Below are 26,066 nucleotides of genomic sequence, written 5' to 3' on the forward strand. Positions count from 1 at the left end.
TTCCTCTCAGCCGGGGTAAGCCGGTGTGAGAAGAAAGCGCACGGATGAAGCTTCTTGTCTTCACCCCTCTGAGACAGGACAGCTCCAACACCAACCTCTGATGCGTCTACCTCCACCACAAACGGTTCATCCGTAGTCGGTAGTATCAGGATGGGAGCAGAACGCGCTGCTTGAGTCCTTGGAAGGCCGTCTCAGCTTCTCTTCCCCACAAAAACCTTGCATTGCCACCCTTGGTTAAAGCTGAGAGAGGGCTGCCACCAAGCTGAAGTTCTTGATGAACTTGCGGTAAAAGTTTGTGAAGCCCAGGAAACGCTGAACTTCCTTAATGGATTTGGGAGTGGGCCAATCCGCTACCGCCCCTACCTTCCTGGGGTCCATTTGGACTCGACCGGGTTCCACTACAAATCCCAGGAATTGTACTCGGGATGAATGGAATTCACATTTTTCCGGCTTAACGTACAGATGGCTGTCTAGGAGGCGTTTGAGTACTTGTCTGACATGCTTTGTGTGTTCTTGAAGGGAGCTCGAAAAGATGAGGATGTCATCCAAGTAAACGAAAACAAATATGTTAAGCATATCCCTAAGCACATCGTTTATGAGCGCTTGGAACACCGCTGGGGCGTTGGTCAGGCCGAAGGGCATCACCAAGTATTCATAGTGACCAGTAGGCGTGTTGAAAGCGGTCTTCCACTCGTCACCAGGTCTGATCCGCACAAGATGGTATGCGTTCCGCAGGTCAAGCTTAGTGAAAACAACTGCTTCCTGGAGCAGCTCGAAGGCTGTGGCCATAAGGGTAGCGGGTAACGGTTACGGACGGTTATGGCATTGAGTCCCCGGTAGTCGATGCAGGGACGTAATCCACCGTCTTTCTTGGCCACAATGAAAAACCCTGCTCCCGCCGGGAGGTGGATGGACGCATGAGGCCTGCTTCCAGAGCGTCCTTGATGTAGGTATCCATAGCAGCTCGTTCGGGTGGAGATAGGGAAAAGATCCGACCCCTGGGGGGCAAGTGCCCGGAAACAGGTCGATGGGGCAATCATAAGGTCTATGGGGTGGTAGCATGGTGGCCCTCTGTTTGCTAAACACCAGTTTGAGGTCATGGTAACACTCGGGAACTCGGGTCAGGTCGATGGATTCTAAAGACTCGGGAGTAGAACTCGAGGAATTCGGGAAAATACAAGTAGCTTGGCACGTAGGACCCCACTGCTTGATAGTGCCCACAGACCAGTCGATGTGAGGGTTATGGCTGTGAAGCCAGGGGTATCCAAGGACGAGAGGGAACTCGGAACAGGAGATCAAATGAAAGTTCATCAATTCCTGGTGTTGTGAAACTGAAAGTCGCAAGGAGGTAGTGACATGAGTGACAAGTCCAGATCCCAAAGGGCTTCCATCCAATGTAGTAACCCTCATGGGGTCACTTAGAGGTTCAGAGGGAACGCCATTCTCCTTCGCCCAGACACCATCCATGAAGTTACCTGCGGCTCCAGAACTTGGGAAAGATTTTCTGTAGCATTTTGAATTCAAGAATTCAAACCTTTCTTCAAGAAAAAAATGTAATAAGTAAATGTCAATAAGTACATGTCAAATTGGCTTTCTCCCTAACCATCGCACTACTGACCATATATACACCTTACACACACTAATTAATAAACACGTCCACCAAAAAAAAGAGGGCAAAATCTTTGCTTGCTTTATTGACTTTAAAAAAGCATTTGATTTGAATTGGCACAAAGGGCTATTCTACACAATTCTACAAAGTGGGCTTGGTGGTAAGGTATATGACTTAATAAAATGTATGTACACAGAAAACAAGTGTGCAATAAAAATCAAAAACCAAAGAACATATTTTTTTTCACAATGTCGAGGTGTGAGACAAGGCTGCAGTTTGAGTCCAAATCTTTTCAACATTTATATCAATGAATTAGCAGACATGTTGAACCAATCTCCAACCCCAAGACTCACACTATTTTACACAGAGGTGAAATACCTGCTATATGCTGATGACTTGGTACTTCTATCACCAACCAAAGAAGGTCTTCAACAGAACATTAATATTCTGGAGCAATATTGCCATAATTGGGCCCTGGCAGTAAATTTCCAAAAAACTAAAATCATGAAAAAAACAGATGTCAGAAACACAAATATAAATTCACCCTGAACAACACCTTAATTGAATACACAAAAAATTACACCTACCTTGGTCTGACCATATCTGCATCGGGAAACTTTAATGTGGCAGTGAATGCACTCAAAGAAAAAGCCCGCAGAGCAATGTATGCAATAAAAATGAAATTATTCAAAATCAACATCCCAATTAGAATTTGGACTAAAATATTTGACAGTGTAATCCTACCAATAGCTCTTTATGGAAGTGAGGTTTGGGGGCCACTCAATAAACTGGAAAATAAACTGGAAAATCCTACAAGTCCAGAGAAATACACCAACTAATGCATGTAGGGCAGATTTGGGCCGTTTTCCAGTAATAATGAAAATACAGAAAAGATCATTAAAATTTTGGCTACATCTGAATTCAAGTCCAAATTCAAGTCTGCAATTTAAATCACTTCAAACCCAAGAGCTGAGCCCAGAAACGAGCCCTCTCAGTCAACTGGTGTTGGACCTCACCAACCAAGCTGACACCAGCACTGCTTCAAAAGAAAGAATTCCAATAAGCAAAATCATTAACCAATCAAAGGAATCATATTTACATATTTATATTGGAAAAATGAAACAAAATCCCAAAGCCGACTAAATTGCTATCTGACCCTAAACAGAGAATATGAATTGGCTGATTATCTCTACTCTGTCAGAGATACTAAGCAGAGACAGATCCTTACCAAGTACAGGCTGAGTGACCACTGATTGGCAATAGAAACCGGCAGACATAAAAAGACATGGCTACCCAAAGAGGAGCGTGTATGTGGTCACTGCATAACAGGGGAGGTAGAGACAGAGATGCACTTTCTCCTTTACTGTGATAAATATTCCTCACAAAGAGATTCATTATTCACAGAAATGACTACACATATTCCAAATTTTTACAAATTGAACCCAGAGGAAAAACTAAGAATACTCATGGGCGAAGGAGCAATGTCTCCTCTTGCTGCCAAATATGTATTTTCCTGCCATAGCCTGAGGGACACTGAATAATAACATCTGCATAGTAAGCAGTAACTTACTTATTATTGCTATTATTGTACTGATATAAAGGAGAAGATGACCGTTATTTAGTTATAAGTTAGTTATAGTTTTAGTTTCATTTTTCATAATTTGATTTTATATTTATTACATTTCTACTATTGACTTATCATTATTGTTATTATTTTTTTATTTAATTTTGTATTATTATTTACTACCATTTTATATTTGCTATCATTTATAATTTTGTTACAATGTATATTGTATACATTGTTGCTTTGGCAATATTGACACAATGTTTTTCATGCCAATAAAGCAGCTTGAGAGAGAGAGAGAGAGAGAGAGAGAGAGAGAGAGAGAGAGAGAGAGAGAGAGAGAGAGAGAGAGAGAGGGAGAGAGAGAACGCTGTTTGAACCGTGATGTCATAGCCAAGGGCAGCTCTGATAGGATGGCTTGTGACTACTGTCTGTGACCAGCGATATGGGGTTGTTTATGGTGATAAGGAGAGGGAAAACAGTGGGCTACACTATCCCCTCCCAGGACCCTCTCGTGTGTCAGTGGAGTTAACCCCAACAGGTCTGGCACCCCATGAAAAGTACAGGGTTTAAAGCTCATACATTCCATGCTCTACAATATGTAAATGTCCCCTCTGTTGATAAGAGAGCTTTTAATCCTGCCCCTCTCTCTCCTGAGATAATGACCTGCCCTGTGATTGATTGATATCTCTCTCTTTCTCTCTCTCTCTCTCTCTCTCAATTCAATTCAATTCAAGGGGCTTTATTGGCATGGGAAACATGTGTTAACATTGCCAAAGCAAGTAAGGTATATAATATATAAAGTGAAATAAACAATAACAATTAACAGTAGACATCACACATACAGAAGTTTCAAAACAATAAAGACATTACAAATGTCGTATTATATATATACAGTGTTTTTACAATGTGCAAATGGTAAAGGACACAAGATAAAATAAATAAGCATAGATATGGGTTGTATTTACAATGGTGCGTGTTCTTCACTGGTTGCCCTTTTCTCGCGGCAATAGGTCACAAATCTTGCTGCTCTGATGGCACACTGTGGAATTTCATCACATTTTGGGTCAGTCACAGTGGTCAGGTATTCTGCCGCTGTGTACTCTCTGTGTAGGGCCAAATAGCATTCTAGTTTGCTCTGTTTTTTTGTTAATTCTTTCCAATGTGTCAAGTAATTATCTTTTTGTTTTCTTATGATATGGTTGGGTCTAATTGTGCTGCTTTCATGGGGCTCTGTAGGGTGTGTTTGTGAACAGAGCCCCAGGACCAGCTTGCTTAGGGGACTCTTCTCCAGGTTCATCTCTCTGTAGGTGATGGCTTTGTTGTGGAAGGTTTGGGAATTGCTTCCTTTTAGGTGGTTATAGAATTTAACAGCTCTTTTCTGGATTTTGATAATTAGTGGGTATCGGCCTAATTCTGCTCTGCATGCATTATTTGGTGTTCTACGTTGTACACTGAGGATATTTTTGGAGAATTCTGCGTGCAGAGTCTCAATTTGGTGTTTGTCCCATTTTGTGAAGTCTTGGTTGGTGAGCGGACCCCAGACCTCACAACCATAAAGGGCAATGGGCTCTATGACTGATTCAAGTATTTTTAGCCAAATCCTAATTGGTATGTTGAAATTTATGTTCCTTTTGATGGCATAGAATGCCCTTCTTGCCTTGTCTCTCAGATCGTTCACAGCTTTGTGGAAGTTACCTGTGGTGCTGATGTTTAGGCCAAGGTATGTATAGTTTTTTGTGTGCTCTAGGGCAACAGTGTCTAGATGGAATTTGTATTTGTGGTCCTGGTGACTGGTCCTTTTTTGGAACACCATTATTTTGGTCTTAATGAGATTTACTGTCAGGGCCCAGGTCTGACAGAATCTGTGCATAAGATCTAGGTGCTGCTGTAGGCCCTCCTTAGTTGGTGACAGAAGCACCAGATCATCAGCAAACAGCAGACATTTGACTTCAGATTCTAGTAGGGTGAGGCCGGGTGCTGCAGACTTTTCTAGTGCCCGCGCCAGTTCGTTGATATATATGTTGAAGAGGGTGGGGCTTAAGCTGCATCCCTGTCTAACCCCACGACCCTGTGTGAAGAAATTTGTGTGTTTTTTGCCAATTTTAACCGCACACTTGTTGTTTGTGTACATGGATTTTATGATGTCGTATGTTTTACCCCCAACACCACTTTCCATCAGTTTGTATAGGAGACCCTCATGCCAAATTAAGTCGAAGGCTTTTTTGAAATCAACAAAGCATGAGAAGACTTTGCCTTTGTTTTGGTTTGTTTAGTTGTCAATTAGGGTGTGCAGGGTGAATACATGGTCTGTTGTACGGTAATTTGGTAAAAAGCCAATTTGACATTTGCTCAGTACACTGTTTTCATTGAGGAAGTGTATGAGTCTGCTGTTAATGATAATGCAGAGGATTATAGTTGATTCTAAGATCTGTATTTGATCATGTATATGTTTTTGCTCTTTATTCTTTGTTATAGAGCCAAAAAGATTGGAGAAGTGGTTTACCCATACATCTCCATTTTGGATAGATAATTCTTCATGTTGTTGTTTGTTTAGTGTTTTCCAATTTTCCCAGAAGTGGTTAGAGCCTATGGATGGTCTCTCTCTCTCTCTCTCTTAGGCCCATGTGTTTTGTGAAGCAACTGGAGGTGCCTCATTATAGGCAGTACAGGCCCAACATGATACCCGCCACACCTCGTGCCAGCCTGGCCAAGGAGCTGGAGAAGTACTCCAAGGTCTCCTTTGATTATGCAAGCTTCGACTGTCAGGTGTTTGGAAAGCGTGTGCTTGCATCAAATATAACGACCAGCGAAGCCTCACCCAAAGCCTTCAAATGTAAGGAAACGGCATGTTGTACTAACAGCCTTATATATTAAACCTATACATGCATACATATATACATACATAAATATATACAGTACCAGTCAAAAGTTTGGACATACATACAGGACGAGATGATATATCTCTGTTTCTTTGCTCCTCAGCTAAAGTCTCGTCCCCAAAGTCTTCTTCTCCCAGCCTCAGCCTGCATGGAGGCTATGGAAAGACAGCCTCCTCTTCTGCCTATGACTACTCCCATGAAGCCCAGGCAGCCCACATGGCCGCTACAGCCATCCTCAACCTGTCCACGCGCTGCTGGGAGAGGCCTGAGAACCTGAGCCAAGCACCAGGACCTGGCCAGCACCAACAAAAACACTGTATTGTAGACCTCCTATCACTAGCACCAGGACCTGGCCTGCAAGGTAGGTGGCCACTAGGTCAACAAAACACTGTACTGTAGACCTCCTATCACTATAGCAACCTCACCTCATTAATAACCTTCACTAGGTCAACAAAACACTGTACTGTAGACCTCACTATAGCAACCTCACCTCATTAATAACCTTCACTAGGTCAACAAAACACTGTACTGTAGACCTCCTATCACTATAGCAACCTCACCTCATTAATAACCTTCACTGGGTCAGCAAAACACTGTACTGTAGACCTCCTATCACTATAGCAACCCCACCTCATTAATAACCTTCACTAGGTCAACAAAACACTGTACTGTAGGTCTCCTATCACTATAGCAACCTCACCTCATTAATAACCTTCACTAGGTCAACAAAACACTGTACTGTAGATCTCCTATCACTATAGCAACCTCACCTCATTAATAACCTTCACTAGGTCAGCAAAACACTGTACTGTAGATCTCCTATCACTATAGCAACCTCACCTCTATTACAACCTTACTAGGTAACCTTCACTCTCCTATCACTCAACAAAAACACTAGTAAAACACTGTACTGTAGACCTCCTATCACTATAGCAACCTCACCTCATTAATAACCTTCACTAGGTCAACAAAACACTGTACTGTAGATCTCCTATCACTATAGCAACCTCACCTCATTATAACCTTCACTAGGTCAAAAAACACTGTACTGTAAATCTCCTATCACTATAGCAACCTCACCTCTATAACAACCTTCACTAGGTCAACAAAACACTGGTACTGTAGATCTCCTATCACTATAGCAACCTCACCTAATCTTTACTAGGTCAGCAAAACACTGACACCTTTTATAAATATATGGTCAACAAAACACTGGTACTTAGATCTCCCATAATTTAATGACACCTTTATTGAACTTTTTTTAATGTTTAACCCTTTATTTAACTCTTTAATCCCTGCTTTTAGATCAAGATCTCATGAATTTACTGCAGGTCTGATGGCATTACTGCAGGTTACCACAGGGGAGATGTGAGGAGCAGAATGTTTTACATAAAATATCTCGGTGGTCAAATTTAGAGTACATTTTAACGGTGAATGTAACAGATTAAAGGCATATTATTTTTAAAATTAACTATTTGCGTTGTGAAAGTAATGTACATTTGCTTATAATATGATTACTACTCCTAACTGTTATTACTTTTTTGAAGAAAAAAATTCAAAATATATATTTTTGTGTACCACATGGAGTAACCCCACAGGTTGAACACCGCTGTGACCACAGGTTGAAAACTGCTGTCCTGGACCGCTGTCCTAGAGCCTACAGGTTGAAAACTGCTGTCCTGGACACCTACAGGTTGAAAACCGCTGTCCTAGAGCCTACAGGTTGAAAACCGCTGTCCTGGACACCCACAGGTTGAAAACCGCTGTCCTAGAGCCTACAGGTTGACAACCGCTGTCCTGGAGCCAACAGGTTGAAAACCGCTGTCCTGGAGCCAACAGGTTGAAAACCGCTGTCCTGGGCGCCTTTAGGTTGAAAACCGCCCTAGAGCCTACAGGTTGAAAACCGCTGTCCTGGACACCTACAGGTTGAAAACCGCTGTCCTAGAGCCTACAGGTTGAAAACCACTGTCCTGGACACCTACAGGTTGAAAACCGCTGTCCTGGAGCCTACAGGTTGAAAACCGCTGTCCTGGGCGCCTTTAGGTTGAAAACCGCTGTCCTGGGCGCCTTTAGGTTGAAAACCGCTGTCCTAGAGCCTACAGGTTGAAAACCTCTGTCCTAGAGCCTACAGGTTGACAACCGCTGTCCTAGACGCCTGAAGCCTAATGATCACCCACTGCCAAGCCAATACATTAATATTACATTAGGTGGCATTAGTTAAAAGCAAGAGGATAATGTTGAGGTGCGGTTGCATCATCGCACTCTTCTCTTCTTTTTCATGCTGTTGTTGAATTCAGCCAGCTGCCAGTTCCTGGTTACACCAGGTAGTCTTTTTTCATTATCTTCCGGCCAGATCGCTCTCTCTCTTTCTATCTCTGTCTCTCTCTGTCTCTCTGTCTCTGTCTCTCCCTCTCTCTGTCTCTCTTTCTATCTCTTTCTCTCTCTCTCTCTCCCTCTCCCTCTCTCTGTCTCTCTCTCTCTGTCTGTCTCTGTCTCTCTCTCTGTCCCTCTATCTCTCTCTGTCTCTCTCTCTCTGCTCTCTATCTCTCTCTGTCTCTCTCTGCGTCTGTCTCTCTCTTTCTATCTCAATTCAATTCAAGGGGCTTTATTTGCATGGGAAACGTGTAAACATTGCCAAAGCAAGTGAGGTAGATAATATACAAATGTGAAATAAACAATAAAAATGAACATTTACATTTACATTTAAGTCATTTAGCAGACGCTCTTATCCAGAGCGACTTACAAATTGGTGAATTCACCTTCTGACATCCAGTGGAACAGCCACTTTACAATAGTGCATCTAAAAGTGCATCTAAGAACAGTAACCATTACACATACAGAGGTTTCAAAACAATAAAGACATTACAAATGTCATATTATACATATAATATACAGTGTCTATACAGTGTTGTAACAATGTACAAATGGTTAAAGAACACAAGGGAAAATAAATAAGCATAAATATGGGTTGTATTTACAATAGTGTTTGTTCTTCACTGGTTGCAATTTCTTGTGGCAACAGGTCACAAATCTTGCTGCTGTGATGGCACACTGTGGAATTTCCCCCACTGGATATGGGAGTTTGTCTATCTCTCTGTCTCTCCCTCTCTCTGTATCTCTTTCTCTCTGTCTCTCCCTCGCTCTGTCTCTCTCTCTATATATATATCTATCTCTCTCTCTCTCTGTTCCTCCCTCCCTCCTCATTTCCTCCCTCTCTGTCTATCTGTGCACAGGAGGTGTAATTGTAGCAGCACTCTCCCCCCTCCCCACTGCCTTGGCAGGGAGAGTGACTGCTTCATCATTTTTCGATTTCCTGACATGGTGTTGGGGGGATAAAAGGAGAAGATGAATGGCCATACCAGTTCAGTAGCACAGTGCTAATCAGTCAGGGACTGTTCTGGGACCAGGGACCGTTCTGGGACCAGGGACCGTTCTGGGACCAGGGACCGTTCTGGGACCAAGGCCCGTTCTGGGACCAGGGACCGTTCTGGGACCAGGGCCCGTTCTGGGACCAGGGCCCGTTTCTCTCTCTCCCCATAGCCTCCATGCCACGGCACACTGCTTTTATTTCTCTGGCTCCTCTACAACCCATTTCATATTAACACTAAACAAGAGGCCTGTTTCCCTGGTCCCCCCTTTAGATGATCTGCCAAAACAAATGGTGCTTGAACAGCACTGTTGGCAATGTTATGTCCATTGTACATTGGAGATTACAGACGTGTCTAACAGAGACAGGTGGTGCATCAAGATCACTGGGGATAGACGTGTATGTGATAGACTGTGGTGTGCCAAGGTTATGTGATTGTCATCACCATTATCTTTGCCCTATGCAGGACATCGGGGTGGATGAAAATGGCACTCTGGACCTGAGCATGAAGAAGCCCGTCAAACGAGAGGGTACCAGCCCTGGGTTGTGCTCCCTGGACCCCTCCTCCTCCTCTTCCTCCCTGCACCACGGAGGCAGCAGTGGCATGACCTCGCCCCACACAGGCCACGCCTACAAACAGGAACACTGGGAGGAGCCTCTGGACTACACGAAACCCAACCGCCAGCGAGAGGAGGATGTAGAGGAGGTCTGTTCTCTACTATCTTCGTCATCCTTCCTTTCCTCTTCTCCTCGTTAAGATCATGGAGGCTTGTTGCCATCTTTACACTCATGCCTAACAATTCAAATGTACTAAACGATCGGATGTGTCCTCTAATCTTCTTACTTCCATTTGATTGCACAGCTGGAGCACCACACAGCTCGGTCGTTTGCCTCGTCCGACCCTGAGGACATGGACCTGATGCAGGACTACCCCCAGGAGAGGAAGTACCCTGGAGAGGTCACCACCCCAAACTTCAAGGTCCAGTTCCAACAACCCAAGGACTGCAAGAAAGACCTGCTCCTGTAAGTCAATGATCTACAGTCCTAGAAATAAAGGTGTTAGCACCAGAAAGGGTTCTTCGGCTGTCTCCATAGGGGAACCCTTTTGTTACGAATCCCTTTTGGCCCGACAGTCGAGGGGGGGATGGTAATGAGACCCGTAACATAACTCATGCAAATTATAATAGTGACAAAGCGAAAGTGTGAACGAAATAACCAGGACAACTGAAATCTACCGTCAAACTCAAGGTTTATTTGAAAACACACGGTAATGGGGGGAGCAGGAAAAGTGTCTGAGCTGGACCCAAGGAAAGAAAGAAGAAAGAAGAAAAAAACCTAAGCTAGACTAGCCTACTTTAACAACAGCTAACTAACTAACCAAAAATACAGTGGGTGTTCCGCCCAGTTCTAACTAGTGTATTTAACAAAGTCTACCTACGGGTAGTGTATGCCCATGGGCGACTTGTCCTGGTTCCCCCTTTTCCCACCAGCAAACAAACACCATAACCAAAACAATACTCACAGGTGAGGACAAAGTGCTATGGAGGTGCTCAAACAAAAGAGAGGTTAATACACAACGAGAGAGTGAAACACAGAGACCTACAGACATGGCATTTACAGAGAGATTGAGCTCTAGAGCAAACAACTGACAGGGTTTTTAAACCAAGGGAAATGAACTGTGATAGGGTAGGAAAACAGGAGGAGGCGTGTCTTCTGATTGATGATTGATTGGTGACTGATTGGGGAGAAGGAGAGCAAACACAGGATACACACACACACACACACAGGATACCTGTATCCGTAACACCTTTGAAGAACCTCTTTTGGTTCCAGGTAGAACCCTTTTGGCATCCATGTAGAACCCTTTCCACAGAGGGTTCTACTTGGAACCACAAATGGTTGTCATATGGGGACAGCCGCAGAACCCTTTTGGAACCATGTTTTCTAAGAGTTTGTCAATTCCCCCTGGAGGAGCGACTGCACCACGCATCCTTTTAGTCTCCACGTCTCCCCCTTCCCCCTGAGATACTGTCATTCACCATTCCTCTCCTCTCTCCTTCTCTCTCCTCTCCTCTCTGTTCCTCTCCTCCCCTCTCCTCTCTCCTTCTCTCTCAACTCCTCTCTGTTCCTCTTCTCCCCTCCCCTCTCCTCTCCCTCCTCTCCCCTCTCCTCTCCCTCTCCCTCTCCTCTCCTCTCCTCTCCTCTCCTCTCCTCTCTCCTTCTCTCTCATCTCCTCTCTGTTCCTCCCCTCCCCTCTCCCCCTCTCCTCTCCTCTCCTCTCCTCTCCCCTCCTCTCCTCTCCTTTCCTTTCCTCTCCTCTTCTCCTCTATGTTCCTCTCCTTTCTTTTCCTCTACTCTCCTCTCTTCTCTCCTCCTCTCCTCTACTCTCCTCCTCTATGTTCCTCTCCTTTCTTTTCCTCCCCTCCCCTCTCCTCTCCTCTTCTCTGTTCCTCTCTTCTCTCCTCTCTCTCCTCTCCTCTCTTCTCCTTTCCTCTCCTCCAGGTGCCCCACTCCTGGCTGTGACGGCAGTGGCCACATCACTGGAAACTATGCATCCCATCGCAGGTAGGGTATGCCCCTCTATATAGCATAGGCCCTGAATAATGTAGTCACACTGTATACAGGAACCACAGTGGCTACCTACTGATTTAGATGAAGATTGCATCCATAATAGAACATTTTCCTTCATGGCTGTTTTCTATTTTCAAAATACTTTTCCAATGACCTTGAATTATATTCTATCTTTGATTTTTCCTCCTTTAACACTTTCTCTTCTCTTTCTCTCTCCTCTCTCTCTCCCTTCAGTCTGTCTGGCTGTCCTCTTGCTGATAAGAGTCTTCGTTCCCTCATGGCGGCCCACTCCGCTGAGCTCAAGTATGTCCGTTTCCAACTGGGCTTTCCCCTTTTTCAAGTCATTGGCTCAATGCTAAATTCAATTTCCTTCTATTTCTGCTGTTTTTACTGGGACTGCTAACGCTACTGTTGCTGCATCTGTCCTTGTAATTCTCCTGCCCTCGTCTCCACATAAAAAACACTACTCCTACACCCTCACACACATCGGTTGCTATGGTGCAAATGTAACGCTTCTTGTTGTCGGTGCGCTGACATTTAACCTGTTCCCTTGATTTCCCAGGTGCCCCACTCCAGGATGTGATGGTTCAGGACATAACACTGGAAACTACGCCTCCCACAGAAGGTACAGAGCTCATCAGTGGACGACCAACCTACGTTCACCATCCCTACCTACCTTCCATCTCATATGAGAAACAGTCGCAAAACGACCTTCTCTCTCCCTCTCCCTCCCTCTCCTTCTCCCTCTCCCTCCCTCTCTCTCTGTCCCCCTCTCTCTCCCTCTCCCCCCTCTCTCTGTCCCACTCTCTCTCACTCTCTCCCTCTCCCTCTCCCCCTCCCTCTCTCTTTCTGTGTCTCCCTCTGTCTCTCTCCCTCTCCCTCTCTCTCTCTCTGTCTGTCTCTGTCTCTCTCTCACTGTCTCTCTGTTTCTCTCTGTCTCTCTCTCCCTCTCCCTCTCTCTGTCCCACTCTCTCTCACTCTCTCCCTCTCCCTGTCCCCCTCTCTCTCTCCCCCTCCCTCTCTCTTTCTGTGTCTCCCTCTGTCTCTCTCCCTCTCCCTCTCTCTCTGTCTGTCTCTGTCTCTCTCTCACTGTCTCTCTCTGTTTCTCTCCCTCTCTCTCTCTCTCACACACACAGACACACAAGGCCAGAGAAGCTTAGAAAGAGATCATGGTAGTTTCAGGCAGGACTCATACACCCAAACACAACTGTGAAAATTATTCTTATTAATAATTTTATTTTTTTAAATGTTATATGCTTAAGTTTTTTTTGTTTTTTTACAACTTTGTTGGATTTCAAAAAGCTGTTTGGTTTCTTTTATTTTTTTATATATTTTTTAAAAACATTGCACTTTCTTTCGGCATTCGAATCAAAACATTAAGATGCCTCCCATATAATGTTCCATCCCTTTTGTCAAACAGTAACGTCTCCACCATAGACGACGATTGTTCAAGGTGTTTTTCCACCCTTTTTTTATCGGCTTCATACTTTGTGTTTTCAGTTTGTCTGGGTGCCCCCGTGCCAAGAAAGGTGGATTAAAAACATCTCCCACCAAGGACGACAAGGAGGACTCCGAGCTCTTAAAGTTCGTACCACTAAAGAAAGCCACGGCCCTTTTTTCTTCCAATTAGGATATACGGTAAAAGTCACTTTCAAAAAGTTAAGGCAGTCACCCTGACCTCCGTGCAGAGGCAGGATGACCTGTCCCCAGTCTGTCTCCTAGAGATGACATCACACCTGGCTGAGAAGCACTGCGCTGCCTGTGCTAACTCATAGTACTGTAGTTCATTTTAGTGTATTGCAGTGTAGATCACATGCCCCCCCCCCCAAAAAAAAAAAAATATATATATATATTACATCTCGCATTTCTCTGAAATTGTCGTCAACTCTAAATGTTTGTTGACGACAGCCAATAAAAGACGTCTGTGTTTGTTGAATGTGCTTGGTTATGAAAGCACAACATGATGCCATGCAACAGGTAGAGGTACCTATAGTGGAGTACCTATAATGGCAAACCTACGGCGGAGAAGTAACACTTTGTTTTTTAATCGGCCATGTTTTTGGACCCATAGTGAAATAGTACTAGCTACTGTAATGGCAGTCTTACACATATGTACTAAATATATGACATTATGTTATAACTATATGTACCGTTCACCTTGTGCTTTCCATCCCATCTCTCTCTATGAGTCTCATATCTATAGATATACTAACGTTTACACCTCTCACTCTTCCCCTCCCTCTCTCCCCTACAGATGCCCCGTGCCTGGCTGTGACAGCCTGGGTCACATCAGTGGGAAGTACGCCACCCATCGCAGTGCCTATGGGTGCCCGCTGGCTGCCCGCAGGCAGAAGGAGGGGATGCTCAACGGTAACCCATTCTCCTGGAAGGCCTTCAAGACGGAGGCCCCCAACTGCCCCACCCCGGGCTGCGATGGATCAGGACACGCCAACGGCAGCTTCCTCACACACCGCAGGTACGGACCAATCACAACACAGAACACAGGGCAGCTTTCTCACACACCGCAAGTACGGACCAATCACAACACAGAACACAGGGCAGCTTTCTCACACACCGCAGGTACGGACCAATCACAACACAGAACATAGGATAGGATAAAGCAATCCTTCTCACACACCGCAAATGATTTAGATGCACTATTGTAACACAGAACACAGGCCAGCTTCCTCACACACTGCAGGTATGGACCAACCACAACACAGAACACAGGCCAGCTTCCTCACACACTGCAGGTATGGACCAATCACAACACAGAACACAGGGCAGCTGACAGACAAATGATTACCACTGATTGCGTTACAATTCTAAATGTATAATTTTGTGGTTCATTCATGGTTTTAAATACTCAACTTGATGAAATTGACCATCTTTATTCTTCCTGTTTGTAGTCTCTCTGGCTGTCCCAGAGCCTCCTTTGCCAGAAAGAAAGCCAAGATCCCTGGAGATGAATACCTGAGCACCAAGTTCAGGGCCAGTGATGGTAAGAGAACAACGGAATAGGGAATACCTTTATGTGACAGTCAATGTCTAGCCAATACCCAGCTAGCACATTTGGTTCCTTGGAAGTTGTGGGAACGTATGCTTTTGGTTTCACATTGGTTGTGGGAACGAAGTCATACATTAATCTGAATGGGTTTTTTTTAGCGTTCTGAGAAAATAAGTGAACATTTTCTATGTTCTGGGAACGTTTATCTTTGGTAGCAGAGAGGTTCTGAGAATGTTTTACTCTAGTTCCTTAAAAAAAAATCTGGGAGGTTTTATCAAATATAGGTCATTTAGAGGTTTTTGAATAGCTTCCTTAAAACGTTCACTGAATGTTTCATTAAGACTTTTAATAACACTGATAACATATTTTGAGGCTAACTTTTTTTTAAACTCCAGGCACAGATAGGACCAATGATGTATATAAACACTGGATTGCTGATGCTACTGTAGCTATTGGCCATTGACAGGCTTTGAAACCACTGGTCGGCCATATTGGTACTCCCCAGTAGGAGCAGTCCTTCAAAGGAATGAATGGAATTCTACATTATTTCAATTAAATGTAAAAAATGACATGTATTTAAGTATGTTTGTTGTTGTAGTGGGACATTTCCTGGGAAATGTTCTTGTTACATACAACCTCATGCTAATCGCATTAGCCTACGTTAGCTCAACTGTCCAGTGGAAGGGACACCGAACCCGGAGAAGTTTTAAGATCAGGTGTGGTCAATTAGTAGGCACGGCCAACATACCTGAACACACTTAACAAGAGAGAGGATAATGCATTTCTAAAGCTTCCAAAATATGTTTTACAACGGTGGAGGAGTGCCAAGATGGAGGTGCAGTGGCTTCAACACAGCACCCCCTATTAGTCATCTAGATATATATATATATATATATATATATATATATATATAATATAAATCATTGGATAGGACACATGGAAATGATTTTAAGATTCAGACCTGTAATCTTCTGTTCTCTATCCCTGGAATGAGTCCACTGCGACACCAGGATGAAGATGGCATGCCATGTTTTTTATGTATACAAAGCTGTTCATTGTAGTCTATTCAAACAGACCCCGTTTTAAAGGAAACAAGCACTCATTAAGATCAGGTGTGGTCAATTAGTGGGCGCGGTCAACACACCTGAACACACTTAACAAGAGAGAGGATAGAGAGTTTTGTTGATTCTGCGACAGGAATGTATATGTTTTTAAATAACATTCTTAGAACATTCTATGAACGTTACTAAAGTTTTCTTGTGGTTTTAATGGAAAGCTTTCTTATAGTTCTCGGAACAATTTAAGAACAGTACTTTAAACAGAACCGTGAGGGAACCTGTAGGAAACGATACGCTGAAGTACTCAAATTCTCAAAGGAGAATGTTGTTTCTTAACGTTCTCTGAACTATTTGAGAACATTCCCAATGTCAAACCAGTCGGAAAACGTTCCTAAAACATTACCAACATGTTAATTAAATGTCACCATATTTGAACTTTTAGGAAACGTTCTGTTCAAGTAATGAAATTCAAGAAAATATAAATGATAAATAAATATAAAGTTCCGTATACGTCCTGAGGACTTTCCAAAGCCAAGCAACTATCTTTCGTTCCCAGAAAGTTGTGGGAAGGTTGTATGCAAAATAACCATAGGACAACCACGCTCTCGCCAAGCTTTAAGAAACATATGGTTCTCACTGCATGATGTGCTAGCTGGGTACAGTTTATCAAACTAGGAGGTCCCATTTCTCCTGTCCCCTCTTATAACCTTATGCATCTCAATCATCTCTTCCCTTCCATCCTGTAGTTCTGAACAATGACGAGGACATCAAGCATCTCAACAAGGAGATCAATGAGCTCAACGAGACCAACAACGAGATGGAGACAGACATGGTGAACCTGCAAACACAGGTGTTTGTTTGTGTGTGTGTGTGTGTGTGTGTGTGTGTGTGTGTGTGTGTGTGTGTGTGTGTGTGTGTGTGTGTGTGTGTGTGTGTGCGCGCACGTGTGTGTGAACGCTCATGTTTTAAAACCTCATACCCCCTACATTGTGATTTTTTGTAAAATGCCTGAGCTCAAGTAAATCTATATACTGTATGTGTAAATAACTGTTGTGCTGTGGTGCAGATCTCATCCATGGAGAAGAACCTGAAGAACATTGAGGTGGAGAACAAGCTGATTGAGGAGCAGAACGAGACGCTCTTCATGGAGCTATCTGGCCTCAGCCACGCCCTGATCCGCAGCCTGGCCAACATCCGCATCCCACACATGGTGAGTTATATACCATTTATATACAGTTAGATACAGTACTGATAAAGCTGTGGCCGAGTCTCAAACATGCAGACACATACTAATACACACACTGAACAGAAACTAACACAAACACACAAACACACAAACACACTGACACACTGACACACAAACACACTGACACACTGACACAAACACACTGACACACTGACACAAAACACACTGACACACTGACACAAAACACACTGACACACTGACACACTGACACACTGACACACTGACACAAACACACTGACACACTGACACAAAACACACTGACACACTGACACAAAACACACTGACACAAACACACTGACACACTGGCACACTGACACACTGGCACACTGACACACTGACACACTGAAACACTGGCACACTGGCACACTGGCACACTGACACACTGACACACTGACACACACACACTGACACACTGGCACACTGACACACTGGCACACTGACACACTGGCACACTGACACACTGAAACACTGGCACACTGACACACTGGCACACTGGCACACTGACACACTGACACACTGACACAGGCACACTGACACACTGACACACTGACACACTGACACACTGACACACTGACACACTGAAACACTGACACACTGACACACTGACACACTGGCACACTGGCACACTGGCACACTGACACACTGACACACTGGCACACTGACACACTGACACACTGGCACACTGACACACTGACACACTGAAACACTGACACACTGACACACAAACACACTTAAGGGCGCTGTACTGCAGCGCCAGCTGTGCCATCAGAGTCCCTGGGTTCGCGCCCAGGCTCTGTCGTAACCGGCCGCGACCAGGAGGTCCGTGGAGCGACGCACAATTGGCCTAGCGTCGTCCGGGTTAGGGAGGGATTGGTCGGTAGGGATGTCTTTGTCTCATCGCGCACCAGCAACTCCTGTGGCGGGCCGGGTGCAGTGCGCGCTAACCAAGGTTGCCAGGTGCACAGTGTTTCCTCCGGTGCGGCTGGCTTCCGGATTGGATGAGCTCTGTGTTAAGAAGCAGTGCGGCTTGGTTGGGTTGTGTATCAGAGGACGCATGTCTTTCAACCTTCGTCTCTCCCGAGCCCGTACGGGAGTTGTAGCGATGAGACAAGATAGTAGCTACTACAACAATTGGATACCACAAAATTGGGGAGAAAAAGGGGTAAAATTTAAAATAAAATAAATTTAAAAAAAACACACAAACACAAAAACAAACAAAATTCCTTGTTTTCCGCATCACAGCAGGAGCCAATCACTGAGCAGAATTTCGACAGATACGTGAGTACCCTGACTGACATGTACACCAACAAGGAGTGCTTCCAGAACCCGGAGAACAAGGCTCTGCTGGAGAGCATCAACAAGGCTGTGAAGAGCATCAAGGTGTGAAAACTTCCAACGAGGAAGAAGAGTGAAAACACCTAAAAGGAGGGAGGTAGCGTCAAGAGACTAGAGTATATTTAAAGAGAATACGAATACAAAAAGGGCATTCAGGTTTTATAAATGGCAACTTAAATTAAACCCAGGGAGCATTCTGTAAAGAAGAAAACGTAACTAGGACCAAAATCCAAACATGCTGCTGCTGGGATCGGAAGGAGGAAGTGGAATGGAACCAAATCCTTCGGTTTGAATTGATGAACAAAATATATATCTGGAGTTTTGTTTCTTTGTTTTATGTTACCTTCATCGTTTTCATGTATGTTCTGTTTTGGAGGCATCTCTGTTTTGGAGGCATCTCTGTTTTGGAGGCATCTCTGTTTTGGAGGCATCTCTGTTTTGGAGGCATCTCTGTTTTGGAGGCATCTCTGTTTTGGAGGCATCTCTGTTTTGGAGGCATCTCTGTTTTGGAGGCATCTCTGTTTTGGAGGCATCTCTGTTTCGGAGGCATCTCTGTTTCGGAGGTATCTCTGTTTCGGAGGTATCTCTGTTTTGGAGGTATTTCTGTTTTGGAGGTATTTCTGTTTTGGAGGTATCTGTGTTTTGGAGGTATCTGTGTTTTGGAGTTTTTGACTGTCCCAATTCATACTGTAATTCAAGGTTTAGTTCAGCAACAATTTGGAGAAGAAAGAAAGAAAGAATGGAGGATAGAAGTAGTGGTATGATGCCAGATAAGACAGAGGGTATGACCTGCCAACATGAGGTGAAGAAAACACACTGGAAAACTGTCCACATTGTGTCCCAGAGAAGACACGAAGGCTTCAGAAATGTTGTTCTGGGGCAGGATAAGGTGAGAGTGCTTGTGTATGAGTGGGTAGTGTGTGATACTGAGCACTACAGCACTCCTATTGTGTAGAAGTGAATGGAGAATCCCTGAACTCTGGGGTCTTCTTGAGCAATGGTTCATGTGCTTAGTGTTGTTACTGCAGCAAGATGTCAACATGACTCCATGTCTTGTCTCAATTCAGAGGAAAACAGCTCTTCAAGCGAAGATTAAGTTACAAATCACTGGTTTCTTTTTCCTCTTCTGAAAAGCAACAACCTTCTCTATATATCTGATGGAAGATCTGAGAGCGACAGATGCAGACTTCTTTCTTTGAACTGAACAGTGATGGTAATGGAGTGCACACTTGTCTATTCCTGTTAGTTTGTGGTACAATATTTATTGTCATAGAAATTATTTACATTTGTGAATACGCAAATTGTAATGTATTGTCATTTTATGTGTATTTATTTGATTTGGTCTATTTATTAAAAATAAAAAAAATGTATATTTAGTAAATCAAAAAATGCAACCCTGCTGGTCGATCATGGCCATAAAGATTTAAAATAGGGAGTCTTCTACATCAATATTTAAAAAGCTATTTAGACAACTGTCCACACTTGATTATTTTATATATCTTATTTTATTTTAAATAATTTGTAAACATTTTTAATTGCAAATATTTTATAAATGACAATGTTTTGATAATTTTATAAAGGTTTTCTCCTTCATTTCTGTTATTTCTTTTATCTGTATCTTCAGATACCCACAGCTTAAAAAGAAAGTATGTATTTATTATTTATTTAATATTAAATATTGATATGATTGTATATTTATTTTGTTATTTATGTGTATGTTGTGATGGCTGAGTATCAGTAGTCTTAAAATCCATTTCTAATATTTAAATAAAAATGTAAAAACCATGCTCAGAAAGAATAAATAGAATATTGTTTGATTACTTAGGCTTTCCTAAATATATCAGCAGTTGTAAAAGCAAAATAACCAACGAAAGCAATCACTGTTCTAGTGGTGTCAGAGTGGCTTTGTGTCATCGATGATTTATTTGCTTTTTGTCAGGAAAAATATGACTAAGAAGATAGACAGATATAAGGATCAAATGTTACCTCTCCAAGCGCTTTGTAGCGGCCAACACTGGCTTACCCAAAACATCCTTAATGTACTATAGATGTTTTAATGCCTTTTGATAAATTATTTTTCTCTTTTCATTATTTTCTCTCAATGTGTTGACCAGATGCTCCAAAGAGCTCTGTTCCGGAATGTTCCGTCTAGACTGGATGTCTGGGTCTAAGACATTTAAAGGACATCTTCAAGGAAAAACTAAACCATCAAGGAGAATGACCTCTTTGACAATTTATATCACATCCACTTCTACGCCCTTGTAGCCTTATTCTAGATGACATTTGTTGATGCACAAAGTGCCACTACCACTCAGTTTATTTCCTGATTCTTTGCATTCTGCAATGTACGATGTCTGGTCACATGACATGACCAGGGCGTCACATGACATGACCAGGGCGTCACATGACATGACCGAGAGTTGGGATTGTTTCAGATGCCTTTATTTCTTTGCCAAGATGGCCATAAGTACACAATATATACATTCTGTATAAATAGAATTTAAAATGCTATATATATATATATATATATACATATATATATATGAATAGAAACATACATATATTTTTCCAGTGTAATTGTTGACTATTTTTCTCTTGTATTAGCGTATCAAAGGAACAGTAGTTGTTTGAGAGTTGTGACGACTAGAGGTGGTTATGACTGTGGTTTTAAAGATACTCAACAAAACTGTCATTGTTTTTTAGGTTTCCTTCTCTTCTCTATCCTTGATCCAAACATGATGATGATAATAATAACAACAATACATGGGACTTATATAATGCTTTTTCAAGGACCCAAAGTCGACATGTTGTAAATGCTAATGTCTGTTGTAATGAATCTGAAATGACTGTCGTTTTAACTAAATGGTTGGCTCTTTGTTCAAGTGTCGTGTGAGTGAGTTCATGTATAGAGGACTCTTCATAGTAGTCACATTGGCTATATTGTGCAGTACTGTGTCGTTATGATAAGGTTATGATCATGTCAGCCCACTGAGCGGAGTTTTTAAACACGGATCACAATGTTAAAAAGCCAATAGGGAAAGTATAGTACTTGCTCTGAGTGATCTGTTGCAGCTAGTGGGAGACCCTGTGGTAATATGATGAGGTAACCTAGTGGGAGACCCTGTGATAATATAATGAGGTAACCTAGTGGGAGACCCTGTGGTAATATGATGAGGTAACCTAGTGGGAGACCCTGTGATAATATAATGAGGTAACCTAGTGGGAGACCCTGTGATAATATGATGAGGTAGCCTAGTGGGAGACCCTGTGGTAATATGATGAGGTAACCTAGTGGGAGACCCTGTGATAATATAATGAGGTAACCTAGTGGGAGACCCTGTGATAATATGATGAGGTAGCCTAGTGGGAGACCCATGATAATATGATGAGGAACCCCTGTGATAATATGATGAGGTAACCTAGTGGGAGACCCTGTGATAATATGATGAGGTAACCTAGTGCCCTGTGATAATATGATGAGGAACCTAGACCCTGTGATAATATGATGAGGTAACCTAGTGGGAGACCCTGTGATAATATGATGAGGTAGCCTAGTGGGAGACCCTGTGATAATATGATGAGGTAACCTAGTGGGAGACCCTGTGATAATATGATGAGGTAGCCTAGTGGGAGACCCTGTGATAATATGATGAGGTAGCCTAGTGGGAGACCCTGTGATAATATGATGAGGTAGCCTAGTGGGAGACCCTGTGGTAATATAATGAGGTAACCTAGTGGGACACCCTGTGATAATATGATGAGGTAGCCTAGTGGGAGACCCTGTGATAATATGATGAGGTAACCTAGTGGGAGACCCTGTGATAATATGATGAGGTAACCTAGTGGGAGACCCTGTGATAATATGATGAGGTAACCTAGTGGGCATGGATGGTGTAATTAGCTTTTAGCCAGTGTAGTGAAACTCTCTTGGGCACTTTTTTAAAAACCATTGAAAATGCGAGCGTTTGAGTATGGACTTTTTAGAACACACTGGGTTTTGGTGACTAGCAAAGTACCGGTATTCACCCCAGCAGAAGAAACAAAGAAATGCATATTTGACCTGTTTTGTTATATTTAATGTAAATCTAAACACTGATATGTAGAATGCCCTTTGCATCAGTGTCCGGAGGGTTGATTCAATTGATCCTATCAGGTTTTTATACATGCCAGTTATACTCTTCAGACCATACATTTTGTCCAACCCATCTATTCTTTTTATAGACGGGGAAGCAGAGTTTGGCTCGCAGGTTACTGGAAAGAACTGACTAAATCTGCATAATAATATGATACTAGGGCATTAGCCAAAGCCTGCAGCGATAGCAGGGATTGGATCAAGCCCTCCAAGTGAAAAGAGAGGAACGTGTGGGAGTGGAGATTGAATTGCTGCATTAGAGGTCTCCCTCTTGGTTTGGAAGAGGTGTTTGTTGCATAAATATGTGTCCATTACTCAGAATGTCAAAACCTTATACTGGCTCCTCCCCTTCTGTATTGTGTAACCTTTACTCAGGAAGGAGTTCTTGATGCATTTAGTTAAGAAAGTAGCTTATTCTTCTCCCAACCCTTTAATGCATGAGCATACAACACTACGAGAGTATGAAGGTTGTGATCATTATCGTGTCTTATTTGATATGACATGACCCCTTTTAAACTAGTTGAACAGCACTGAGATACTGAGATTAAATAGCAAAATGACAGTCCCAACACATTTATAAAGAATAGGTACAGAACTCAATGTAATCAAGAGTGTTAACAACAACAGCTTGTCCGTTTGATAGGGAGTGATGGACATATTCTTCATAGAAGGAGTTTATGTCTTCCGTATTCATAATGGTTCAGTATTTTCTAAGTGGTCGATTGGGATGGGATAGAAGCACTGAAGCTGGACTGCGTTCCATTGGCACGGACCAGGGTGTTTGACTGGTCGGTTAAATGCATGGTCATGTTAACGTTCATGTCTGCGGATGAAACGTGATGGAGGAACATGGATGGTATGTGATTGTACTATGGTATGTGATTGTACCATGGCATGTGATTGTACCATGGCATGTGATTGTACCATGGTATGTGATTGTACCATGGCATGTGATTGTACCATGGCATGTGATTGTACCATGGCATGTGATTGTACCATGGCATGTGATTGTACCATGGCATGTGATTGTACCATGGTGTGATTGTATGGTATGTGATTGTACCATGGTATGTGATTGTACCATGGCATGGATTGTACATGTGATTGTACCATGGCATGTGATTGTACCATGGCATGTGATTGTACCATGGCATGTGATTTTACCATGGTATGTGATTGTACCATGGTATGTGATTGTACCATGGCATGTGATTGAACCATGGCATGTGATTGTACCATGGCATGTGATTGTACCATGGCATGTGATTGTACCATGGTATGTGATTGTACCATGGTATGTGATTGTACCATGGCATGTGATTGTACCATGGCATGTGATTGTACCATGGCATGTGATTGAACCATGGCATGTGATTGTACCATGGCATGTGAAAACGATCCTTTTCAGTTGATAGTTGTGAATGATGTGGTCTCATGTAGTAGTTGTAAAAACATAGTGTGTCTATTTCCTCTGATAAACAATGATCACATACCTGTGAATCTCCCTGAATAATGGTGCATATATAAAATTTAAAAATAATCAATGACCTGATATGTTAGTCTGTGACAAGCCAGGATACACAGACATCCCGTGTCTTCTCTTTCCAGGCTTCACCAGTTAAAGGGAGGACAGGCAAGGCCACATTCGAGTACCCTGTGAACACGAGGGAAGATAGCCCAAAGTTCCCTATTCCGAGCTAGGTGCTGTACACATCTGGAGGCCCCTGAGAATGGTCCCCTGATTCTGTTCTCTTCAGGGAAAGACAAGAGAGGGACCCAATCGTTAGGTGCCTATACTTCAAAACATTCTCATCCAATTCAGAAACTCAAAAATAAACATTTAAAAATACATTTAAAAAATCAAAGTCGATCACATGAAAGGCAGAAAGGCATGTCTAGTAGAATGGTATAACATGTCATTGAGCTAATCAAACCAAAACCAAACTCCCTCTGTAGGTACTGTAGCTTAACGCTGTGTGCTTTTATCATGTGTGCCTTTCTCTCTCCACTCATTGCAGGCAAAGGTATGTTTACATTTGAAGAAGCTGGTACAAAATCCTGCTCAAGAGGTTGGCAGGGGTGAAGACGGCTTTTTCAGGGGATAAGGGAGGGTTTGGGTGGCTATTCTAATAAAGCTGATTAAATATGTCTTTGACAGGCAGGTAGGCCTGTTGTCGTGGTGACACATTCACGCTGTTACAGAGACACAAAACATCAATGTGTTATAAAGGTAAAGAAACTGTGACCTAATTATGACGATTCAGGTACCAAACTGCATGGACAGTTTCTGTGAAGGAAAAGAATCTAATGAAAATCAACTTTATTATAGACAATGCATTAGTGTGTAGGGCATTATTTTTTAAACAAGTTGAAACCTCTGTATATATTTGTATTAAAGAACAGTGTTATTGTTGTTGTATTAAAGAAAAGTTCAACAAAAAAAAGTACATAGAGTTAGTGACAAAACGCACAGCCAAGGGTTGTCCTGCAAGCCCATTTTTACAGAGAGATTTCTACTGGCCATTTTCTAGGCATTCATATTATTAATATCCTTTTGGAAATTACAAACTTCCAAAATTACAAGCACTTCCACAATGATAGATAGTAAGGATTTGTGTTACTTTTGTAGAGGTGGTTGTTCATTTGCTACCATTTGTTGTTGTAAATCAAGACAACTCTTGGCTATGTGTTCTCTGGGTCCCCTGTTATATTTTGGAAGTTTACTCTGTAGTTGGGCTGAAATTGTGACTCTGTGTTTGTTCCCATGTTCCTGTGTCAATGTCATAAACTAGAGAAGTGAAGTCAGTGATTGTGGGCGTATCAACCATTTTAATGTTATCAATAAAAATAAAATAAAAACATTAATAAAGAATTATAGACAATAGTATCTGTGGCTTTCATTTATTAGTGTGTGTGTGTGTGTGTGTGTGTGTGTGTGTGTGTGTGTGTGTGTGTGTGTGTGTGTGTGTGTGTGTGTGTGTGTGTGTGTGTGTGTGTGTGTGTGTGTGTGTGTGTGTGTGTGTGTTTTCACTATTCTTGTGGGGACCAGAAGTCCGTCTTCACACGAATAGTAAAACAAGAAGAATTCAGACAACTGGGGACATTTCGCAGGTCCCCACAAGGAAAAATACTATATCGTCTTATCTGAATCCAAAACGTGTACGCACAGGAGTGTTTTAGAATATTGAACCGTTGGCTTTCATACTTTTCGAATTCTCAGCGTAGCTCAAGCCTTTTCTCTAACTGTCAACACATTCAAATGAAAAGAGGAAGTTTACGGGATTGTGGGGAACTG

General features: G+C 42.7%; 1 protein-coding gene across 1 annotated transcript in view; it reads left to right on the forward strand.

Annotated features, from left to right (window-relative positions):
* The window catches only part of LOC135503917 (myelin transcription factor 1-like), a 42,621-nt gene extending 21,100 nt beyond the window's left edge, over window positions 1-21,521 (forward strand). Inside the window, exons 9-21 of the mRNA XM_064922105.1 lie at window positions 5,795-6,009; window positions 6,159-6,376; window positions 9,889-10,128; window positions 10,285-10,445; window positions 11,925-11,987; window positions 12,228-12,296; window positions 12,556-12,618; window positions 13,494-13,577; window positions 14,248-14,469; window positions 14,903-14,994; window positions 16,805-16,908; window positions 17,125-17,268; window positions 18,547-21,521. Coding sequence (XP_064778177.1) covers window positions 5,795-6,009; window positions 6,159-6,376; window positions 9,889-10,128; window positions 10,285-10,445; window positions 11,925-11,987; window positions 12,228-12,296; window positions 12,556-12,618; window positions 13,494-13,577; window positions 14,248-14,469; window positions 14,903-14,994; window positions 16,805-16,908; window positions 17,125-17,268; window positions 18,547-18,690 — 1,819 coding nt within the window. The 3' untranslated portion in view covers window positions 18,691-21,521. The remainder of the gene's footprint in view (window positions 1-5,794; window positions 6,010-6,158; window positions 6,377-9,888; window positions 10,129-10,284; window positions 10,446-11,924; window positions 11,988-12,227; window positions 12,297-12,555; window positions 12,619-13,493; window positions 13,578-14,247; window positions 14,470-14,902; window positions 14,995-16,804; window positions 16,909-17,124; window positions 17,269-18,546) is intronic.
* The last annotated feature ends 4,545 nt before the right edge of the window (window positions 21,522-26,066 follow it).

This window comes from Oncorhynchus masou, chromosome 18 (assembly GCF_036934945.1).
Source record: "Oncorhynchus masou masou isolate Uvic2021 chromosome 18, UVic_Omas_1.1, whole genome shotgun sequence".
Classification (NCBI taxonomy): Eukaryota; Metazoa; Chordata; class Actinopteri; order Salmoniformes; family Salmonidae; genus Oncorhynchus; species Oncorhynchus masou.